At 48.1% G+C, this 21,121-nt stretch overlaps 1 protein-coding gene across 8 annotated transcripts in view; it reads left to right on the top strand.

Moving 5' to 3' along the window:
- Positions 1-21,121, top strand: part of Golm1 (golgi membrane protein 1) — a 50,395-nt gene that overhangs the window by 12,680 nt on the left and 16,594 nt on the right. For 3 of the 8 annotated variants that reach the window (XR_010045762.1, XM_003475066.5, XM_063243790.1), the window contains exons 2-6: positions 1,163-1,314; positions 2,639-2,818; positions 11,674-11,728; positions 13,765-13,867; positions 18,807-18,936. Coding sequence is in view for 7 of the 8 variants with exons in the window: in XM_003475066.5 (XP_003475114.1) it covers positions 1,186-1,314; positions 2,639-2,818; positions 11,674-11,728; positions 13,765-13,867; positions 18,807-18,936 (597 nt within the window). In the remaining variant the exon portion in view is untranslated. Of the gene's footprint in view, positions 1-63; positions 218-1,162; positions 1,315-2,638; positions 2,819-11,673; positions 11,729-13,764; positions 13,868-18,806; positions 18,937-21,121 lie in introns of those variants that run through there. The other 5 variants (XM_013158316.3, XM_063243817.1, XM_013158315.3 and 2 more) reach the window with 4 other exon arrangements.

Below are 21,121 nucleotides of genomic sequence, written 5' to 3'. Positions count from 1 at the left end.
GACTGGGACCTCACCGCACTGTGCTGTCCTGGATTCAACTTGGACGAGTAGCTGCAGGTGCAGTTGTAGGTGGGGCCAGGCAGGGTATATCTAGCTCCTTTCTCCCTGCACCCGCTGTTTCCTGCCTGCCACCAGGGACACGTTTCCTCCTGCAGCCTTTCTGTCATCCTGTCCTGCTTTGGAGCCAGCAGACCTTGGACTGAAACTGTGAGCCAGAGTAAACCTCTCCTCCTTTACTTAGTGGGTGTTGGGCATTTTGTCCCAGCTGCTGAAAAAACGGTGAAAACACTGCGCGTCCTCCTTCTTTCTGCTTTCTCCTCTCCTCTCCCCTCTCCCAGATGGCCCCCTCCTCCCGCTCCTGTGCCCCCACGCCTGGCACATGAGTCGAGACACGCTGTTTTCGGGAGCATTTGTTCTGGTGTGGCCTCATGCGCACTGGTAAAGCCCTGTTCCGTCTGGTTCATCAGAGGCCCTCTGGAAAAGCAGCTTCCTTGTTCTTGGAGATTGGTGCTTCTGTCCAGTTAGACCTGAGTACAAACTTGGCAATCTCTGTGTGCCAGCCTGCATGGAGAGCATTTGCCCCCTGGCTCAGGCTCATCCTTGACAGAGGGTCACACTGTGGGCTTTGTGAAGTCAGAGAACCCACGCAAAGGCTAGGAACTCCTCCTGGTCCCAGGTGAAGCATGTGTACTTTGAGCGGCAGACTGGGCTTGGTCCCTACCCCGCCCAGCTTCAGCCACCCTTGACCTTTGGCACAGAGGAGAAACACTTGCTACGCCTCCTTGTGGGAGCAGTGGTGCTGCCTGGGATTTCTGTGGGGCTTTAGGCTGCATCCCCAGGGGTGTGGTGCTGGCTGGAGAGCTGCATCTCCACTTGAGGTTAGGGTCCTGTTAGGGACAGCTTCTGTAGGAACCCATAGCACTTCTCCCCAAAGGGGAAGCATTTAACATATGACGCATAACCCCACTGTTAGACTGTGCTAAGGAGGTGCAATCTCCTCACACCACCGTGCAGACCAGGGGTGGGTTCGAGGAAGAGAAGTGGGGCTGCTTGGTCTCAGTGGTGTGTGTGCTGGGCAGCAGGGTGTACATGCCTTGAGGAACCTCTGGGTGACGCCTGCCTGTGGTGATGCTGCTGAAGCCAGTGCTCCTGTTTTCCCCAGCAGGTCCACGGCCAGGCTTTGAGATGATGGGCTTGGGAAATGGGCGTCGAAGCATGAAGGCCCCACCACTTGTGCTAGCTGCCCTTGTGGCCTGTGTCATTGTCCTAGGCTTCAACTACTGGATCGCCAGCTCTCGGAGTGTGGATCTCCAGGTATCTGTTGGTGTGTGTGTCTGGATGCCATCAGGGATTTAAAGTTGCTGGGACTGATCTCAGGATTAGCAGTGTAACTGGAGGCCTGTGTTCTGTGGACACTGCAGTGGGTGCTCAAGGCCTATGGATTCCTGACCCAGCCCCATGGCCAGGAAGGCTTTGGGCAGAGGGCTGCTTCTGCCATCCTGTCCAGGATTGCTCCTGGGCCCTCTGCTCTTCCGCCGAGCATTTGGGTGGGTTGAGAAGGCAGCCAGCTGGGGTGCACTGACTATACCCTGGTCCATGGGAGGTAACAGAAAGCCCTGTTGGTAGTGTGTTGGAGTGATGTTATAAGAAATGTGCTTTTGAGAGCCCTGGTCTTTACCACCATCCTTCAGTGGTAGGAGTGATTTAGCTCTCCTACACATGGTGACTGTCATGGGCTGGGATGGTGCTGACCAATGAGAAAGACCTTCTCCTTGGACGAATCCAGGCCTCACACATCCCTGGCTTGATGTGCCCAGAGCCTCTCCTGGCCTCATATTGTCTGGTTCTGAGCACCCCATCCCTGAGGCCTGGCCCTCCACCCTCCATCTTCTTCCCTCAGCAGCAGTGGCCTTCGCTGCTGAGTTCTGTCCCCAGGGGGGCTGGCCCAGGCCTACCATAGCCTGGTGACTTGCTTCCTGCAGGACAGCATGAGAGCAGCTGTTCTCTGTCAGCCCTGTTCACAGACCATCTCCTTAACACAAGCCCCACAGAATGGTGCAGGTTCCACCCCGTCCATGGACCCCACATACTGCACTGTCCATGTATATCCTTCTGTCACTTGCCTCACCTGCCAGGGTTGTAGGCCACAACTGAGCCTCACGGAGCCCATTTCCACAGAGGTCTCTGTGACTGGAGTTGGAGAATCAAGCTTTCTGAAATTCTGCCTGATTAAAGAGTTAAGTGCAAGCTTGTGATCCCAGCACTCAAGAGGCTGAGGCAGCAGTAGCAAGTTCAGGGCCATCCTGGGCAGCTTAGCAAGATATTCGTCTCAGGAAAAGCAAAAAAGAGTTAAGTGCTTCATTAATGAGGAAGAGAAACTAGCCTGGGTAGGTTATGGCAATGCACAGAATATTTTAGTATATGTGCTATATGTAAACCTGAGCTGGTTTTGCAAGCTCAGGGAAGTGTACTGCCTGCTTGGGGCAGTGTTTCTCCAACAGAGCCTGTTTCAGCTTTCTCAGAATAGTCAGGCCTAGATCCTGGGGTGTGGACCGGGCCCCCATGTGCTCGGTGTCAGGGGCTCAGTGGTCCTGCCTGAGGAAGGTTTGCTTGGCCTCACACTATGGTCTCCTTGCAGACGCGCATCCTGGAACTGGAAGGCCGGGTGCGCAGGGCAGCCGCGGAGAGAGGTGCCGTGGAGCTGAAGAAGATTGAGTTCCAGGGAGAGCTGGACAAGCAGCGGGAACAGCTGGACAAGATTCAGTCCAGCCACAGCTTCCAGCTGGAGAGCATCAACAAGCTATACCAGGATGAGAAGGTGGGTGCCTGGGGTCCCGCATGGTCTCTATTGAGTGACAGTTTCTCCTGGTCTAATGCTGGCTGTAGATATTTGGGTACCACATGAGTATGGTGCAGCTGTGGTCATCTTCTCCAACCCCTGCCCCATCTCTCTGTTGGTCCCTGGCTGGGCTCTTTGGGAGAGCTCGGTGCCAGCAGAAATGCAGAAGAGTCAGGGTGTACTGGGTGCTTCATTCTGTGTAATTCTGGGAACAAGCCCAGGGTGTTTTACTACTGAGCTATGTTTCAGTGCATTTTACTTTTCATTTTGAGGCAGCCTTGTTAAATTGCTCAAGCTTGTGATCTTCCTGCTTCAACGTCCTGAGGCAGTGAGATTATAAGCCTATATCACCATGCATGGCTGTTTTGGTTTTTAAGCATTTTTTTCTTTTTGAAATAGTATAGTAACATGTGTCTGCATGTGTATCTGGTTGTTGTTATTTGGTAGTTGGCTGTTGTGTCAACTTGCCAGCTGCTTCTGCAGTTTGCTGATGTGTAAGATCCCAGATTCTGGGAATCTCGAGCTCTTTGTGTACTCCTCCAAGTGCCCAGGTATTTTGTGCACATATGAAAGTGTGGCTGCCTCCTTTGAATAGGAGGAGGAGTGAGTGGAGAGGAGTTGCTGCCCGTGGTTGGCATAACTGTGCTGTGGGTGCTGCTTTCACCTGGGATATGACTCGGGCTGCAGGCCCTGACAAACGAGGCTGGCTTCCTAAAACATGTGGAGGGGTCTGTGGAGCTCACTGCAGCGCAACCAGAAATGGGCTGCTGTGGGTGAGTTCAGTGCGGAAGAGCTGCAGCGTGCCATGGAGATAAGACTACAGACGTGAAACTTCTCAACTCTGATTCATTAGCTGTCCCTTAAAAAAAAACACTGCCTGTAAGCTGGGCAGGGTGAGGCAGGAGGACTGCAAGTTCAAGCCCAGCCAGGGCAGCTTGGTGACATAGCAGGACTCTGTCTCAAAATATGAAGGACTGAGGGTATAGCCATAGGTTCCATTCTGACTGTTTACAGAAAGAATCTGTGTCAGGGCTTCTCCAGCAGCTCAGTGACAGAACATGTGTGGAGCACAGCGAGGCTCAGGATTTACTTCTGGCCCCAAAAAAGGAAAGAAAAAAAAAGGAAGAATAAAGAAGAAGCCCACTTAAAGGATGAATTCAACAGGTGACTGCTTCTGTGTTGTAGCTTTTATTTTTTGAGACAAAGTGACTTGGTACTTCCCCAAACTGACCTTGAACTTGGTCTTCCTGCCTCAGTCCCCCAAGTGCTGATTACAGGCCTGTGCCACCACTCCCGGCCCTGCTTTCCATTTTCAAAAGGGAGTGTGTGTATGGAAACCACTTGGGGACCTCGCAGAGAGGAAGCTTTGGGGGTCATAGGAAACATGCTGAAGGTCAGCCTTGGAAAAACCAGAAGCCACAGTGAGCAGAGCAGCACGCCCTTCACAGGAGCCTTGGGGCGCTGGGAGTTCTCGGGACGCTCAGGGCTCAGTGCTACTCCATGTTTGGTACTCATCTTTGTTACAGTGAAAACCAGATTGTTTCTGCTGGGAAGGAAGTGTGGTGAGCCACAGTCCACTCCCATGAACTATCACTTGTGTGTTGCATACCAGGCCTTGAGTACTGGCACAGACTTTCCATCAGAGCCACATGCCGAGTCTGAGAGGTGACCGCTTGGATCTCAAGTTCTTTCCTGGTGGGGTGTGGCAGGGTACCATGTCACATTCTAGTACCAGCAGAGGGTGGGATAGGGAGTGAGTTGTGTGTGGCGTGGAAGGCACAGAGTCAGTTGCCTGGGAGTTTGCTTGGCTGTGTAATTTTAGGCAAGTTGCTTAAATTCTCTGGTCCTGTTTCTCAGTTGTAAAGTCGAAATAATAATGGAAGACCAATGGAAGCCCCATCTCCAGTATGCCCCCAGCGGTTCAGGTTCAGTGAGGTGCTGCTTCTCAGTGTTAGCATGTGCTTGACAGGAGTGGAAGCTGTCCCTGCACTGTTACCCGTTATCCTCACAGTGGTGGTGGAGGAGGCAACTGCAGCACAGCAGCAGCGATGCCATCTTTCTGCATAAACTCCCAGCTGCTCAGAGGCAGGCAGGGCCTTACAAACCACGGGACCCGTGGCTCTGGGCTATCGGGGAACAGGACACTGCAGATTGAATGTCTAGGAGGGCCTGCTTCCTAATTTGGAGGTGCCGCCTCTGGCTGTGTCCCTGTGGGCAGGAGGGGACACAGCTACTCTCTGGAGCATCAAGCGTGCTCACCACTTGGCTTCTTCCCAAGGGCCCACTCAGCACTGTCACGATAGCCATTGTCCTGTGGAAGCCAGCTTTCCAGGCAGTGTCACAAATACCCGAAGGAATCAGTGACAGGGAGAAAGGGTTACTTTGGCTTACTGTTCAGCAGGGTTCAGATAGGTCGTGGGCCTTTCCTTGCTGGGCTTTGATGAAGCAGAACAGCATGGAGGGAGCAAGACGAAACTGCTCTTGCTACAAAGAAAGAAGGAAGGGAGGGGAGATTAAAGGGAAGGGAGAGAAATGGGAAGAGAAAGAATCAACTTGTATCATGTACAGGTACTAATTCCCTGTGGTAAGTGTGATCACTGTGCATGTCGGAAGTGTACCAGTGAAATTAAAATGCAAACACACATTGAGGAGATGAGAAGGGAAGAGGAAGGGAGAAGCCCAGAACTCACCCCCTTCTGCCAGGCACCCCGATGACGTGGAGACATCCCTAATGCCATGCTGGGGGCCACTTTTTTAAACACATGACCTGTAGGGGACCAGGTCCAGACTACAGCAGGCTTCATCACCTGAACTCTGAGAAGACACAAGTCTTAGACACGGTGCCATTTTCTCTTTCTGAGATAGGGTCTCACTGGATAGTCCAGGCTGGCCTCAGACTTGTGGCCGTCATCCTGCGTCGGCCTCCTGCATGCTCGTGCTACAGTGTGTACCACCGTGCCCAGCAGTGCCTTCTTTTTCTTTCCCACATTGCTCTGAAAGGAGGGGGAAGGCGGGAAGGGGAAGTCCCTGCCCTGTACGAGAGGCAGCTCTGTGCGTTTCACAGCAGGACGATGTGCGGAACTTTCCAGGGAGCTGGGAGCCTTTTGTTCTGGCTGTTGACACTGTACGGAAACAACAGGTGATTTGGGGCAGCAGAAACATAAAATGTGTACTGTGGGTGTGGAACATCATATGGTGTCCCATCCGCACATATGTTTTTTATGGTTTATGTGTTAAAGAGTTAATATAAACTTTGAAAAGTAAAAATTAAAAAGTAACAGGAAGAAAAGGATTAGGAGGCTGTCTGAGAATAAAGAACCTTACGCAGACAGTGCAGCTGGCTTACAGGAAGAGGCCCAGAGTGACCACAGCCTGACGTCAGCACAACCTGTGGCACTGGCTAGTGTCTTGCTCAGCCTGCCCCAGCCCTTTCCATAGTCTCCTAAGTCCAGGTCTCCTCCCATCACAGGTGTGGGGCCTCAGGGAACCAGCCTGACCTGGAAGGGCCTGGGGAGCTCCGTGTCTCTGCTGCCCCTGTGGGAGTGTGTGACCTCAGGCTCATTGGGTGGCCCGTTTGCCTTGGGACAGTGTAGCCTTTTCCAGATAGAAGGTTACAGAATGTCATCTTGGTATTGTCCTGCTTTCAGAGACTATTATATTCCAGCTGGCCTTTTTTTGGTTATTTTGCAGTCTTGGGTGAGAAAGATCTATTTTATTTTTTTTCCAAATTATTTTCTTTCAAGGATAAAAAGAAAAGAAGAAAAAAAAGCTACAACAAAATTTCAAAACACGTCAGTCAGGGGGCAATAATAGTACATACATATATTTCTCATTATCATCCCCAAATCATTCACCCAGAGCACAGAACATCTGCATTCAAGTGTCCAAACAATACCAGCGCAAATCTTTCTCTTCAGTGAATTCAGAGAAATCAGAAGTATAACTATATTAATTTTTTTATATACATACATCTATTTCAAACAGCATCACTACATTATCTCTGTTTTCCTTAATTTTAGAAAAATTACCATTTGAGGGCTGGGGATTTAGCTCAGTGGCATAAGCGCCTGCCTTGCAAGCAGGTAGTCGTGAGTTCGATCCCTGGTACCGATGAAAAGGAAAAAGACAAAAAAAAAAAAAAAAAAAAAGGAAAAATTACCATTTGGATTTGAATTGGGATAAGGCTGCTCTTTATAATCTTACGTACTCGTACAGTGTCTGATGCAGATTGTCTCAACTGAAATTCCTGGGACCAAGAGTGTTTCAGATCTTAGATATTGTAGACTTTACAATAACTGCATATGTGTGGTGTGCTGACATGCGAAGGAGACCCAGGTCTAAACTCTAAATTCACTTGAGTTTCATACAGACATCACACACACTGTGTGAACATGATATCTTGTGATATTTTTGTTGAACCTGTGTTTCATTGTGAGCTATTGCAGAAGGTCAGATGTGGGGTTTTCCACTAGTGGTGTCATGGATGCTCAAAAAGCTTTGGAGTTTGGAGCCCCTCAGATTCTGGATTTTTCAGAATCATGATAAGCAATTGTAGTGACCGACAGAGATGAAGGAGGTCATGTGTTGGGACCTGTGGCCTGGCCAGTTTGCAAATCTTGCGGAACATCAAGATTTTCTGCCTTCACCAATACCCCATTCCTGGGCATTTGCTGTTACCCTGGGTGGGTTTTATATCCAAGTGAGGGCCTAGACAAAAGCTTGAAAACCAAACCTGTCAGGAAAAATGTGGTAAACAGACAGACCCCTCTTCCTGATCACTGCTTCAGGTCAGCCTTGTGTGATAAACGTTTCCTTGATGATAGACACAGTCTCTGTGCTCCACATTACCTGTCTACTGGCTGTGTGAGGCTACTGAATACCTGGACTATAGCTGCTGGGACTAAAAAGCTGAGTTTAATTTTAATTTGTTATGGTTTAAATCAAGAATTTCCCCAAGAGGGTCATGTGCTCAGAGATGGATGTTACAGCTGCTTTGCTGTTAGGAGCAGGACCTGATCAGAGGTGGGCACTAAGGAATGTGACCTGGAAAGTTGCGTCCCCCTCCCTGTTTCTCCCTTCTCTCTGTGCATCCTGAGCACCGTGCCATGAGTGCTTTTCCTCTGTTATGCTATTCTTTAAAGTTGCTCCTCATAATCTGGAATAACCTCTTCTTTAGAGCGACTGAAACATAAGCCAAAATAAACCTCCACTTCTTTAACTTTTGGGTGGCTGGTGTTGTGTCCCAGCAAAGAAAAAGTTACTAAGACAGGTTTTGTTGCCAAGAGAGGTGTCATAGCTGTAACTAACTGACCATTTAGTTCAGAAGCCTTTGGATCTGGTTTGCAGGAGGAGTTTGGGAAGGTTTGAAGATGCTGGTTAGAAGAGCCCTAGAATTCTATATAAGCAGAGCTCGATGGGTGATACTGGTCAGAGCTCAAAAGACAAAAATGCTGATAGAATGCAGGGAGTAAAGGCCACGTGGTCAGGAAGTTTTAGTTGGGAGCAGGTACTCCATTGTTTGTTTAGCTGGATATCATGTATATTATGTTCTGGCAGAAAATTTATCTTCATATTGCTATGTCCTGAGACTTGATAGGAAACAGATTAATGGAGCAGACCGATTACTCTCATGGAGAAAGTTTCAAGACTGCCCAATGTTTAGACTGTGGCATGGATATACATTTGAAATATACACTGAAAAATATACACTGAAATATACACTGAAAAACAGGAGCAGAAATTCTAGTTAAAATGTTTTGAGTTTCACAGAACCCCCAAAAAAACTAAAAAATAAACAAACAAAAATACAACAACCTCTATAGTTGGTCCCTGTAAAATTTTGGCCAAGGTTGCTCAAAAGATTAACATTGAAAGAATCCAGCCATATGTGGTTGCACATGCCTATAAACTGAGTACTTGGGAGGCTGAGGCAGAAGGATTCTCATGAGTTTTAGGCCAGCCTAGGCTACATATGATGAGTTCAAGGATGCCTTACAATACACAGCAAGACCTTGTCTCCAAAACAAAACAAAACAAAACAAAGCAAAAGAAAAAAAAAAATCCAAATACTTTGCATCAGGACAAGAATGATGCCTTGCTAACATTACAGGAATCAGCAAGCCTTCCCCTTTCAGAGGCTCATAGATGTAAAGCTTTCATTTAAAAAGAAGAAAAAAACCAAAAGCCTCAGGAAACCCAGCTCATTCAGAGCCAACTAAAAAGAGTTTCTTTGAGTTTCACCATTTGGTACTCTGATGTCTCTACAGCCATGACTGAAGGAACTCTGGGTGTTGCTTGAGCTGGTGGCAAAACTAGGTGTCATCCTCATGGCATGGAGAATACCATGGTACCTCAGTTCACAAACACTTTTGTTTGTAAACATTTTGGTTTACAAATGGAAGCATTTGATGAAAATTTTTGTTTGTAAATTCTGTATCAGGCAACAAACAGGACCATCGCTATCACTTCCAGAATCTTGGAATGAATTCTTGGTTTACATACCTCCCTGGCTTGCAGAACAGGTGCCCCCAGTTTCTGCAGTATTGCACTCCTCCTTTCTGATTTGTTCTCTGAGGGCAGCTGCAGCTTGATCCTCCATCCCATCTTGTGGGTGTGAGATTGGCACTGTTGCATGTCCGGGGCTCTTGTTATAAATGGGGTGACTGGACTGCCAGTGCACACATACTTGCAGGATGTCAGCTGGGCTGCAGGCTCTGCATCCTGGGCAGCTTGCATTGTTTTGAGGAAGGCGAGTTTCCTTCTGATATTTAACAGCCTTGGGAGTTACATAAACAAAGAGATCTGTGTTAACAAAAAGAAGTTATGGTGTTTTCCTGAAAGAGCCTTAGAGAGTGAAGAGGCTTGTTCTTGGAGGGATGTAATACAGACGATCTCATTTCCCAGAGTGGAGTGAGCATGCCAGATGTGTGCCCGGCGCACCCACAGGTCTTCCTCTGTGCTCTTAAGCAGGGCTGGAGGGTACCTTGGCCTCTTCCATGTGTTTCCAGGGACATTTCACACACATGTGTGCACTGCTTGTCCACCACCCCCAGAATGTGAAGAGCAGCCTGATTGTTTAGGATGGAATGTATTAACTCATTTAAAAAGTTTTGTTTCATACAAGTGTTTGTACCTTATACAGAAGATAAAAAGAAGTCAGGAAACTTCTGTGTAGTTACAAGTAGCTGGGAGGAGATAAAAATGTATTTTCTTTGGGAGAGTAAAGTCCCATAGAAACAGAAATATCTTCAGATACTTCAAGTTGCATTAACTCCTAACTCCTGGACAGTTGCAGAATGACATGGATTTCTGGGGGGAGGCTGAGGGAACAGGTGGAAGAAGCACCTGTGGTGCGCTCTTCCTCTTCTATGGCAGAAGCGACATGCAGACGCATGACAAGGTGTGGCCCAGGTGCGGGAGGCTCTCCACCGCCCTGTGGGGACCACTCACCCAAGGGAGAGTCGCTCTGTGCTGAGGCTCAGGGGCAGGGGGCAGGGCGGTGCTGTCATTTAAGTGCGTGGCTCAGCCACGTGATGTCTACGCACGGTGTCAGCCAGGGCATCTCGAGGATGGTCTCCTTTTCATCACTGAGCTTCAGTCCAAGCTCCTGCACACTGACCCCATCTCTCACCGTCCTGGAAACCGCCTTTCCATGAGCTGCTTCTGCAGTGCTGACTCCATCAGGTGCCTGAGGCCCTGGGATCTGGGGAGCATTCCCTCATGACTGGCTCACTGTTTGCCTTAATCCGGTGTCTTGGAGGTGCATGTGGCAGGTGTCAGAATTTTCTTTAGAGGCTGCGTGATATTGCTGTGTGTATGTGTCACAGTATGTCGGGCCACCTGTCTTCAGGGCCACTTGCGTGGTCCCCTTCTGTGACTAACACAGGGAACGTAGGAGTGCAGGTATCTCCCAAGAGCCAGCTTTGATTTTATTTATTTTGCCTCTGTAGAAATGGGATCCTGGGATCCTGGAGAAATCTTAGTCTTTTCAGCTGAGCGTCTACAAGCCCAAGTTTCCAGCTGTGTAAATCTGGTCCTTGGTCTGTGCTCTTCCCTTGCAGAATAAACACCCCTGAAAAATCTCTTGCCAATTGGTGAAGTCACAGACCCTTGCGTTGGTTTCTCCCTTGCTGCCATCCTGGTGGGTCACAGGTGCAGGATCATTGGCACAGTCTGTCCATGGGGTCAGTGCCTGCGTCACTGTTGGTGGGCAGCTGGCCTTTTGAGTCTGGTTCCTGGGAGCTGCCCACAGGGCTGGCCTTTGGCTTTGTCTCTCTCTGGACACTGGACTCTAGACACACAGGCAGCCCGTCCCCAGACCTGCACCCGGATGATCCACTACTCCTCACAGGGCTGCTGTAAAGGTGGGGCAGGTGGAGTAAGTGTCTGGCTGCATGCCTTAGGAGGCCCCCGAGTTCAGTGCCTTCCCTGTGCTCCTTGTTATTATCCCATGTTGGCTTTGTGCTGCTTTCCCTCTAATGGTCGTTGGCCCACTCGTGTAACCCACTGCGTGCGCAGCTCTGCCTTAGGGCCCAAAGACTGCACAGAAGCAGCCAGGCCTGAAGTGAAATGGATTAAGGGCCTGTTTGTGGGGGCTGCGGAGTCCCTGTGTCCCCCATAGCCAGCCTGGGTTCAGAGCTGGTGTTGAGGAAACAGCCTTGAGCCCGCTGTTGGAGTGGGGGTGGAAGAGCCAGCACCTGTGGCAGGTCAGCTGGTGGCCCTGACAGCAGGGTTCCCCTTGGCCTGCTGGGTCCTGTCCCCCTTGCCAGCATGCATCTTGTGGGAAGGCTGGGCTGCTCAGTGTGCTGCTTCACATTGTATCTGCTTCCTTGCAGGCTGCACTAGTGAACAATATCACCATGGGGGAGAGGGTCATCCGAGACCTGCAAGGTGAGCCACCCTCCCCTCTGGCCGGAACTGGCTTCCTTGGGGAACCGCCTCTTCTGTCACTCCAAGTGTTCAGGATGGGCAGTGTCAGGACTAACTTAGCAGGTGATGTTCTGCCGAGTGCTTGGTGCACACTCAGCAGCTGTTCTGCCACTAAGCCCCACTCCTGGTGTTTTTTAAGCTTCATTTTAAGATGTGGTTTCATTGAGCTGCCCGGGATGGCCCCAGGCAGCTGGTGGACAGGCTTTCATGTGCTCTTTATGTCCAGCTATAGTTCCTTAAAACATTTCACCTTTAGCAGTGTCAATGAGTGTATCACAAGGTTAAGGTCCAGGATATCAGCTCATTTATAACTAGGCAAAGAAACACTGCTTTGGGCACAGCTGCACCACAGAACCTGCCTGGTGAGTGCGAGGCCCCTTGATCCTCAGCACTGATGAAAAATCACGGAGGCTGACATGGAGGAACCCAGAGTGCTTCAAAATCTCAAACTTTGAGACCAAACATGATGCCACAACTAGAAAATTCTACACCTGAACTCACAAGCTGGGTCGCAGTGAAAATTCACAAAAATACTAAAAATGCCACAAAAATTCCCTTCAGGCCATGTTTACAAGGTGTGGATGAAGCAGGCGCAAATCTTACATTTACACTCTGTCACGTCCCAAGAGAATGCAGAAAATACTCCAGGTCTGAAGCAGTTGGAAACACTTGTACTTCCAGGCATTTCCAGTAGGGGAAGCACAGCTATATGTGATATGCACGTGTGAGTAGTGATAAGGTTTTCTATTGGCTTAGATAAGGTATATTAGAGAAGCTCCACCTGTTGTTACTTACTTTTTTAGAACAGTGGCTGTTAGGAGCATAAATTCCCTGTGTGCCCGTTGCAGACCGGGCTCTTGAGTCCCAGTGAGAGCGTACCTGTGCTGTGTGAGGTTTGTCAGCTCCCCGTATCAGTCCACGCCCCCACACACAGCCTGTGGTCTGCAGCTGTCTAGATGAGTGCATTCTCCACAGGGTTATAGCTGTGTGGAATCAGTCTGTCAGTCCCCATCTGGCCCCTTTGACTTGATGTGATTACTGTGAGATTCACCTGTGGTGTGTGTGTAGCTGCAGTGCACCGCCTTTTACTGCTGAGCAGCGTCACTGTCCCACACTGGATCTGATTATGGGCTCTTTGTCATTAAAGGCTTTATGGAAGTGACTGTGCCTCGCAGAGCTTTCCCCACATGTAGAGCACATTTTAGCGCCTGTTGACAGGTGCCAGCCTCACAGCCGCCACTGCCATCCTTCTCCAGTCTGTGCCCTTGACCCAGCCGCTGTGCTAAGCCTTTACTGTTATACTGCTGCCTGCCTTGGCCTCAGGCTCCTAAGGTGCCCCTGTGGACACTTCTGAGACTGGCCCGTGTCCCTGAGTACAGCAGTTGTTCGTGGAACTCCACCCCACACACTGGGCACGTGGGCAGTTGTCCAGGGCCATGTCTGGGCCCTGCTTGCTCCTGTCTTCTGCTCTGGTAGACCATTGCTGCAGCTTTGCCTTCTGCCAGCCTGGCTGGCAGCCCTGCTGGTTTCTGTAGAGCTTTTGAGCAGGCATAGGTGGGGCTAATGAGTTTCCTCCAGTAAGTGGCTGCTGCCCTGCTAGAGGACGGGGTTACCTGGTGAGCACAGGGTCATGGGGTGGCGCATGGTATGCAAGTGCTAGGGGCAGTGTCCCCATGGAGGGCTGCTTGCTGGGCTAGATGTCCAAGTCAGGGTAAGGACCACATGTGTGGGAGAGCCCCTGGGGACAGCTTAGGCGTGTGAGGGCTTGCTGTAGGACAGAAGCAGACTTGTAGACCTACCAGCACACGGTAGGGGTTGAAGTCAAGGAGAGTCAACAGACATTTGAGACATGGTGGAGCTCAGGCTCCTCGGTGGCCCTCAGCCTGCTGGCGTGGGCTGGCAGTGGCCGGATGTCTCCTCTTGTGTCTGCCCTTCGTCTCCCCTTTGTGTTCTAATACATTTCATGATCACAGTGACTTGTTCTCTCCTCGGCACAGACCAGCTGAAGGCCCTGCAGAGGAGCTCTGGCCGGCTGCAGCAGGACGTGCTCCAGTTCCAGAGGAACCAGACCAACCTGGAGAGGAAGTTCTCCTATGACCTGTGAGTGCCCCCGTATCCCCACCGGTGCAACCCAGCCAGAGGCCGAGCATGGGTGCAGCGAGCTCACTTGTCCCCTCATGGAGTGCTGTGTGAGGTCTCTGTGAGAAATGGGTCCTTCTGGGGCTCATGTCCTTTTTTTAAAAAAAAATATTATTACTATTTTTTATTTATAGCCTCCTTTTTTTTAAAAGCAAAACAGAAAAAAGGGTAGAAGTAATACAGAATTTCAAAAGAAAATAATGCCAAGAATTGACTAGTTGATAAATTACATATTGTCATCTTAGAAATAGTTGTTCAATTTCAAAATTAAAGCATAGAAAATAGAAATCAAACAATTAGAGTACAAACCATTCTGTTCAGTGATCCAACAAAAACTTAGTAATGTGATTATCTATCTTACACACTTACACACTTAAACATACATGCAATTATCTCTTTTAGAACACTTCCCTTTTTTTTTTTTACAATAGCTATTATACATTGTGGATCTTATTACTCCTACAGTTTTTATTACTTTTTACACCAGAGAACCATTGTGATATTTATAAATATGATTCTTATTTATTTCACTTATGAGGATAGTCTCCAGTGGCCTCCATTTATCTATAAAGACCTCAAGACAATCCTTTTTATAGCGGAGTAATATTCCATTGTATAAAAATACCACCTTTTTCATCCACTCTGTGATTGATGGGCATTTTGGTTGTTTCCAAGATTTAGCTATTACAATTGTGCTGCTATAAACATGGGTGTCCATTCACTGTGACATGATCTTTCCAGTTTTGAAGAACCAACGTTGTGAAAATGCCCATACTCCCAAAACCGTTACACAGATTTAATGCAATCCCAATCAAAATACCATTAACATACCTTACAGATCTAGGGAAAACATTCCTAAATTCATTTGGAAGCAGAAGAAACCTAAAATAGCAAAAGTGACTCTGGGAAACAAAGGCAAGATAGGAGGCATCTCAATTCCTGACTTGAAACTATACTATAAACCCACAGTGATAAAATCAGCTTGGTACTGGCAAAGAAATAGATCTGAGGATTGATGGAACAGATTAGAAGATGCAAGCACAACTACAAAGACACTCAGCCACCTGATCTTTGACAAAAGGACTAAATGTGTTCACTGAAAGAAGGATAGCCTCTTTAATAAATGGTGTTGGAAAAATTGGCTCTCCACATGCTGAAAACTAAAATTAGATCCATGTCTATCACCATACACTAAACTAAAATCAAAATAGATAAAAGATCTAAATATTAAAACAGAAACACTTAATCTACTAGAAGACAAGGTAGGTAGAAATCTTGGACATATAAGGGGTAGACAGAGAACTCATGAACAAATACAAACTGCACGGGAAACACTTCAAAGAATCAACAACTGGGACCTCATATTATTAAAATGTTTTTGCGCTTCAAAAGAAATCACCAACAGAGTGAAAAGAAAACCCACAGAATGGAAAAAAATTTTAATCAGCAACCCCTCAGACAAAAGATTTCTATCCAAAACATACAAAGAATTAAAAAACATCAGGCCCCCCAAATTCAAAGACCCTCTCCAAAAATGGGCATTTGAGATGAACACACAGTTCTCAGATGAAGATATACAAATGGCAAATAAATACATGAAGAAATGTTCACCATCACTGGTCAATTGAGAAATGCAAATTAGAACAGCATTGAGATTTCATCTCCAGAAAGAATGGGTGTCATCAAGAAATCAATTAATAACAAATATTGGTGAGGCTGCGGGGGAAAAAGGAACAGTGCTCCACTGTTGGTGGGAATGTAGACTATTGCAGCCACTATGGAAATCAGTATGGAGAATTCTCAAAAGACTAAGATTGGAAGTTCCATTCAACCCAGCTGTTCCCCCCCTGGGTATTTTCCCAGAAAAACTGAAAAGGTCATATCACAGTGATATATGTGTACCCATGTTCATAGCAGCACAATTTGTAATAGCTAAATCTTGGAAACAGCCAAGATGCCCATCAACTGCAGAGTGAATGAAAAAGATGTATTTTTATATAGTGGAATATCACTCAGCTATTAACAAGGATGATCTTGAGGCCTTCATAGGTAAATGGAGACAACTTGAGACTATCCTCATTAGTGACCCCCTGAGGGGTCACGACAGCAGGGCACACGTGACAGAGTGCTTATCTAGACTGGGCTGGGGGCTGTAGCATTACCGTCCTGAGTACAGTCTGTCACTGACTAGTACTGTGTCATGTGGCCCATGACTTGCGACCATGCTGAAGACGTGACACAGAGCCCACACAGAGCAGCAGCCTAGAAGTCATGTCCAGAGCTGTACTTAGCCACGTGTGGGTTTCTTGGGTGGCAAATGGTTTTGCTACCTGTGTGTCAGGGTCCGGGGATCAGGGTGCTGCTGTACATGGGTCAAGGCACAAGACAGCTTGATGTAGCCCACAGCATCTGTAGTGCTGGGGTAACAACCCTGAGTTGGGCTGATAATCAAAGAATTGCATTTGGAGAAGAATGAAATACCTGCATTTCATTATTATTTTTCCTTGAAAGATGCATTAATGCTTTTATTTCCCCTCCACTGATTAAACTGCAAAAGGCCATTCATGGTCTCACCTGGAAAACATTGACCCAGAAGACTCTGAGCTTGCTGGGGGATGCAGGGTACGGAGTCAGGGGAGGACGTGTGTGCACACCCGGGGTGAGTGTGCACATGGGCACACTTGCCAGCTTAGACTCACAGCTCTTTGAGGCTCTTTTGGAGAATCTGAGGGAAGTTATGGGCAGCTTGGCCGTACGATTATAAAAGGGTGTGTGCGGGCCCTATGCCAAGTCTCCAGTGTGGTGGACGCTCCATCAGACGGTGAGGAGAGTGTAAGAACTGGAGGAATGCCTGGCTGGGCTGCCTGAGGCTCAGCCAGTGCCTTCTCAGGCTGTCGGTAGGCATGTGTGCCTCGTCCTCCCCCTTCACTAGTGTAGACATTGCTGAGTAACCGCTGCCCTGTCCAAGCCAGCCCTGCGCTTTCCTCCCCAGAATGCTTATGGTAACCCATTGCCATCGTATCTCCACAGTGGGAGGGATAGCGGCAGGTGCTGGGCTAGAAGGGAGCCAGTGTCCAGCTACGGCCTTGCTCTGGAGGAGAGGTCTGCCTGCCTCGCTAGCTTCATGCTTTGAGATTGAGACGGGGTTGTGCCCTCAGCCAGTGGGTGCATCCATTACAGTAACTACCAGGGCCAGGCCTCCCTGTGTCTAAGTGGGCCCAGGTCACCCTGGGCTGTGTGCACATGGTGGAAAAACCAGTCATGGCTTTCAGGAAGTAAGGCTGTCAGTCTGCAACAGCTGCATCTCAGAACTACAGGTTTTTGCAAGTTGTTGCTCTTATTCTATGAGCTGGAAAATAGAGCATGTTCAACCCAGAGTTCGAGACCCTCCATTCCTCCTTCAGCAGGCTGGGAGCAGGTGGGTGTAAAGGGTAGCAGATGACCTGCTTGTTAAGTTTCTCAGGGTATAGCCATCTCTTTTTTTTGTTTACTGTGTATGTGCTCCTGTGTGCCAGTCTGCCAGACATGAGTTACTCTACACATGTTGGAGAAGTTTTTCATGTGAGTTTGTCACTCAGTCTCTCAGCTCTCTGAGGTTGGAGTTCCGTGTTCCTATGTGTGCAGGGCTGTGGCCCAGTGGTACTTTAAACTGGTGTGAGCATTGTAGGTCAGGCTGAGTGTAGCACATGCTTGGCTCGGAGGGCTGCCTGCTCCCGACAGGCCGCGGAGGACCTGGCCCCACAGCTGTAGCCTTTGCAGCATGGTCCATGGCAGGTAGCCAGCTCACCTGCCTTTTAGTATTCTTGTTGGCAAAGCAAGGAGATGATTCTCTCAACTGTTGCACAGCTCTGACACTTGCTGACATGCTCCTGAACTCCAGGGAGAAGGCCGAAGCCTCCAAGCATGTAACACAACCCAGTTCTTTGGCAGCCGAGTGTCCTCCTGTCTAGTTCAGGAGTGACACTACCAGAGTTAGACCCCACGGTTAAGGACTCAAGTCCACAGCAGTGGCCCCACCTCACACTTCACCGCAAGTCCTAGCTATCCCCTTGCCACACCACTTCTACTTAGATGCCTCCAAATTCAAGGCTGCCTGTCCCTGCCCCTTAGGTTTAATAATTTCCAGAATGACTCAGAACTCAGGACACTATACTTACGATTGTGGTTTTATTGTATGGGGTGCGGCTTGGAAGCAGCCACACGGCAGGAGCTGTAGGCCGGGTGTTTATTGGGTGAGTGGACAGGAATCTGGTGGAGTCAGCTGCTGTCCTTCCTCATGACCGGAGATCCAGCGTCCGTCCTGTCCACATTGCGTAGGTGTGACTGATTAAATCCCTGGCCATGGCATTGGACTCAGTCCCTTTCCTGGGTGGAGTGGAGCTGAATGAATGTTCAGCCCCTCCATTGCTGCGGTTGGTTCCTCTGGCAACCAGCCCCATCCTAAAGCCAGCTACACACAGTCACACTGACCTGTGAGTTGCTGCCTAGGGCCAGGGCCAGCCAAGGAGGCTTTGTGAATAACCAAGGGCTTCCACACGCAGGAAAGCCCAGGGCTTGCAGAATGGCTGGTAGTCAACAACAGAGACCAAATCTATTTTTTTGCATTCTACAGATTGTATTTAAAAATGTTTTGCAATTACTGAAGTTCAGCTCTTTTAGAGCAGTGTGGCTGGGCTCTAGTGGGTTCAGGCAGCTGCAGTTCTTTTGCTTCTGTCCTTAGTTGTTGAGAGCAGGCGCACTGCCCTGCTCTGAGCTAGCTCTGGGCTGGAGCTCCTGCAGCAGAAAGCGGAGGTCTGTGATTTTCACTGAGGTGGATTTCAGAGTCTGAGGTGGGAGCACCATGGCACATAGTCACGTCTGTCAGTATTTGTCTGTTCTTTGGCCTTTTTTCCCCCCAAAGGAACCAATGTATCAGCCAGATGAAAGAGGTGAAGGAGCAATGTGAAGAGCGGATAGATGAGGTCACCAGAAGGAGAAGTGAAGCTGCTGCTTCCAGAGGCCTGAGCGGAAGAAGCAACGAGCGTCAGCAGGTACCAGGGGTTTCTGCCCGGGGCGTCCAGAAGGTGCGGTCGCACTCTCTGCTGGTGTATCTTTCCCTCTCTCTGCTGTCTGCTTTGCCCTGTCATGACTCTCCTCTGGGGTTTGTTCCCTGACATGCAGCACAGCAAAGCCTGGTCCCAGAGGCCGCGCTCCTCGCAGCTGTGGCAGCCGGGCCCAGTTCCAGGCTCAGTGCCGTATGGGAGTTTGCTCCTTCAACGAGCAAAGCCATCTGGGAGGCAGGTGATGTTCTTCATGACTCTGAAGGTGCTAGGCCGGTGGGAATGTTAAGTACTGTGGTGAGGGTGCCTGGTCGGTGGTGAAGCTGGATGTCGCCCCTGGTGCTGTCCCCAGCCCGGGCCACCACGGCACAGAGCCTTCCTGGAGATCATTGGTGTTTACTAATACAACAGCTTTACTGAGGGATAATTCGCATTTATATTTTTAGCTCATGCAAAGCTAATGCAAATCCAGTGGTGTTTGGCATATTTACATTGTGCAGTCATTGGTATGACCAATCTTAGAACATTGCTTTAAAGAAACTCTTTTCTAGCCGGGTGTGGTGGCACAAGCCTGTAATCCCAGCACTCAGGAGCCTAAGACAGGAGGAGGTTCAAGTTCGAGACCAGCCTGGCCTACAAAGTGAGCTCAAGGCCAGCCTAGAGCCTTAGTGAGACCCTGTCTCAAAAAGACAAAACGAAACAAAACAAAACAAAAACCCAACAGAAACTTTTTTTTGCTCCTCACAGCCATAGACACTACCAGTGTCTTTTCTTTCTTTCTTTTTTTTGTCTTTTTTGTTTTTATCAGTACCAGGGATCAAACTCACGACTGCCTGCTTGCAAGGCAGGCGCTTATGCCGCTGAGCTAAATCCCCAGCCCCTTACCAGTGTCTTTTCTGTCTGTGTATATTTGCCTTATCTGTATGTTTGTCATCAGTAGAATCATACAATCAATATATGTATGGCCTTTTGTGTGTGGTTTCTTTTCCTTAATCACTGTTATTTATTTATTTATTGGTTCTGGGGATTGAACTCATGACCTCAAACAGGCAGGGCTACAATGCTTACAATGCTGAGCTAAATCTCCAGCCCTTTCTTTTCCTTCATATAATATCTTTAGGAGTCATCCATATTGTAGCCTGTTTCAGCAGTTTATTCCTTTTAAAACTGAATAGTTTTTTATTGTATGGATACATCGTATTGCATTTAATGACAGTTGATAGACATCTAGTTTTGATGTTTTGACTGTTGTGAGTAACGCTGCTTTGAATGTTCATGTACAAGTTTTTTTTTTTTTTTTTTTTTAGTACTGACGATCAAACCTGTGACCTCGAGCTTGCCAGGCAAGCGCTTAAGCCACTGAGCTAAACCCTCAGCCCGATGTTCAAGTTTTTGTCTGGACGTTTATTTTCATTTCTCTTCATGAATACCTAGGAGTGGAATCCTGGGTCATACGATAGTCTATGTTTAACCTGCTGAGAGACTGCCAGACCATGTTGCACAGTGGTCATACCACTTTACATTTGCACCATCAATTTCTGAATGTTCCTTTTCTTTACATCCTTATTAACTGTCTTTTTGAGTATACCCCTTCTAGTCAATGTGGAGTGATACTTCATTGTGGTTCAGATTTCCATTCTGTGGTAACCAGTAATACTGAGCGTTTTAAGGCTTTATTGGTCATTTATGTGTCGTTGGAAAGTATCTGTTCAGATACTTTGCTCACTTTTTAGTTGAATTATTTTTATTAAGTTTTACGTTTGTAATATATCCTACACATGATGCACGATGCTGGATATATGATTTGCAAATACTTTTTCCTATTATGCAAGGCAAGAGCTGTATCACTGAGCCACATTTCCAGCGCTATTTTTCCAATTATGTTGGTTGCTTTTACACTTTCTTGATGGTTTATATTTGATCCATTTTGAATTAATTTTGTGTATGATGTGAGGTAGGGCTCCAATGTCAGTATTTTCTATGTAGATATCAAGTTGTCTTAGTACTATTTGTTGAAAAAAATATACACAAGACTGTCTTTTTTCTCAGTGAATTATTCTAGCATCTTTGTCAAAAGTCAGTTCATGGAAGTAAATCAGTTTATTGTAAGTATGAGGACTTCTGTTTATTGTGCCGAACCATACAGTCTTGATTACAGTAGCATTGCGGTGAACTT

The sequence above is a fragment of the Cavia porcellus genome, unplaced genomic scaffold, assembly GCF_034190915.1.
Source record: "Cavia porcellus strain 051 isolate PalLab524CR breed Dunkin Hartley unplaced genomic scaffold, mCavPor4.1 scaffold_2, whole genome shotgun sequence".
In the NCBI taxonomy this organism is placed as follows: domain Eukaryota; kingdom Metazoa; phylum Chordata; class Mammalia; order Rodentia; family Caviidae; genus Cavia; species Cavia porcellus.
The sequence above is the reverse complement of the archived record's forward strand: the minus strand, read 5'-3'. Positions and strand labels throughout refer to the sequence as shown.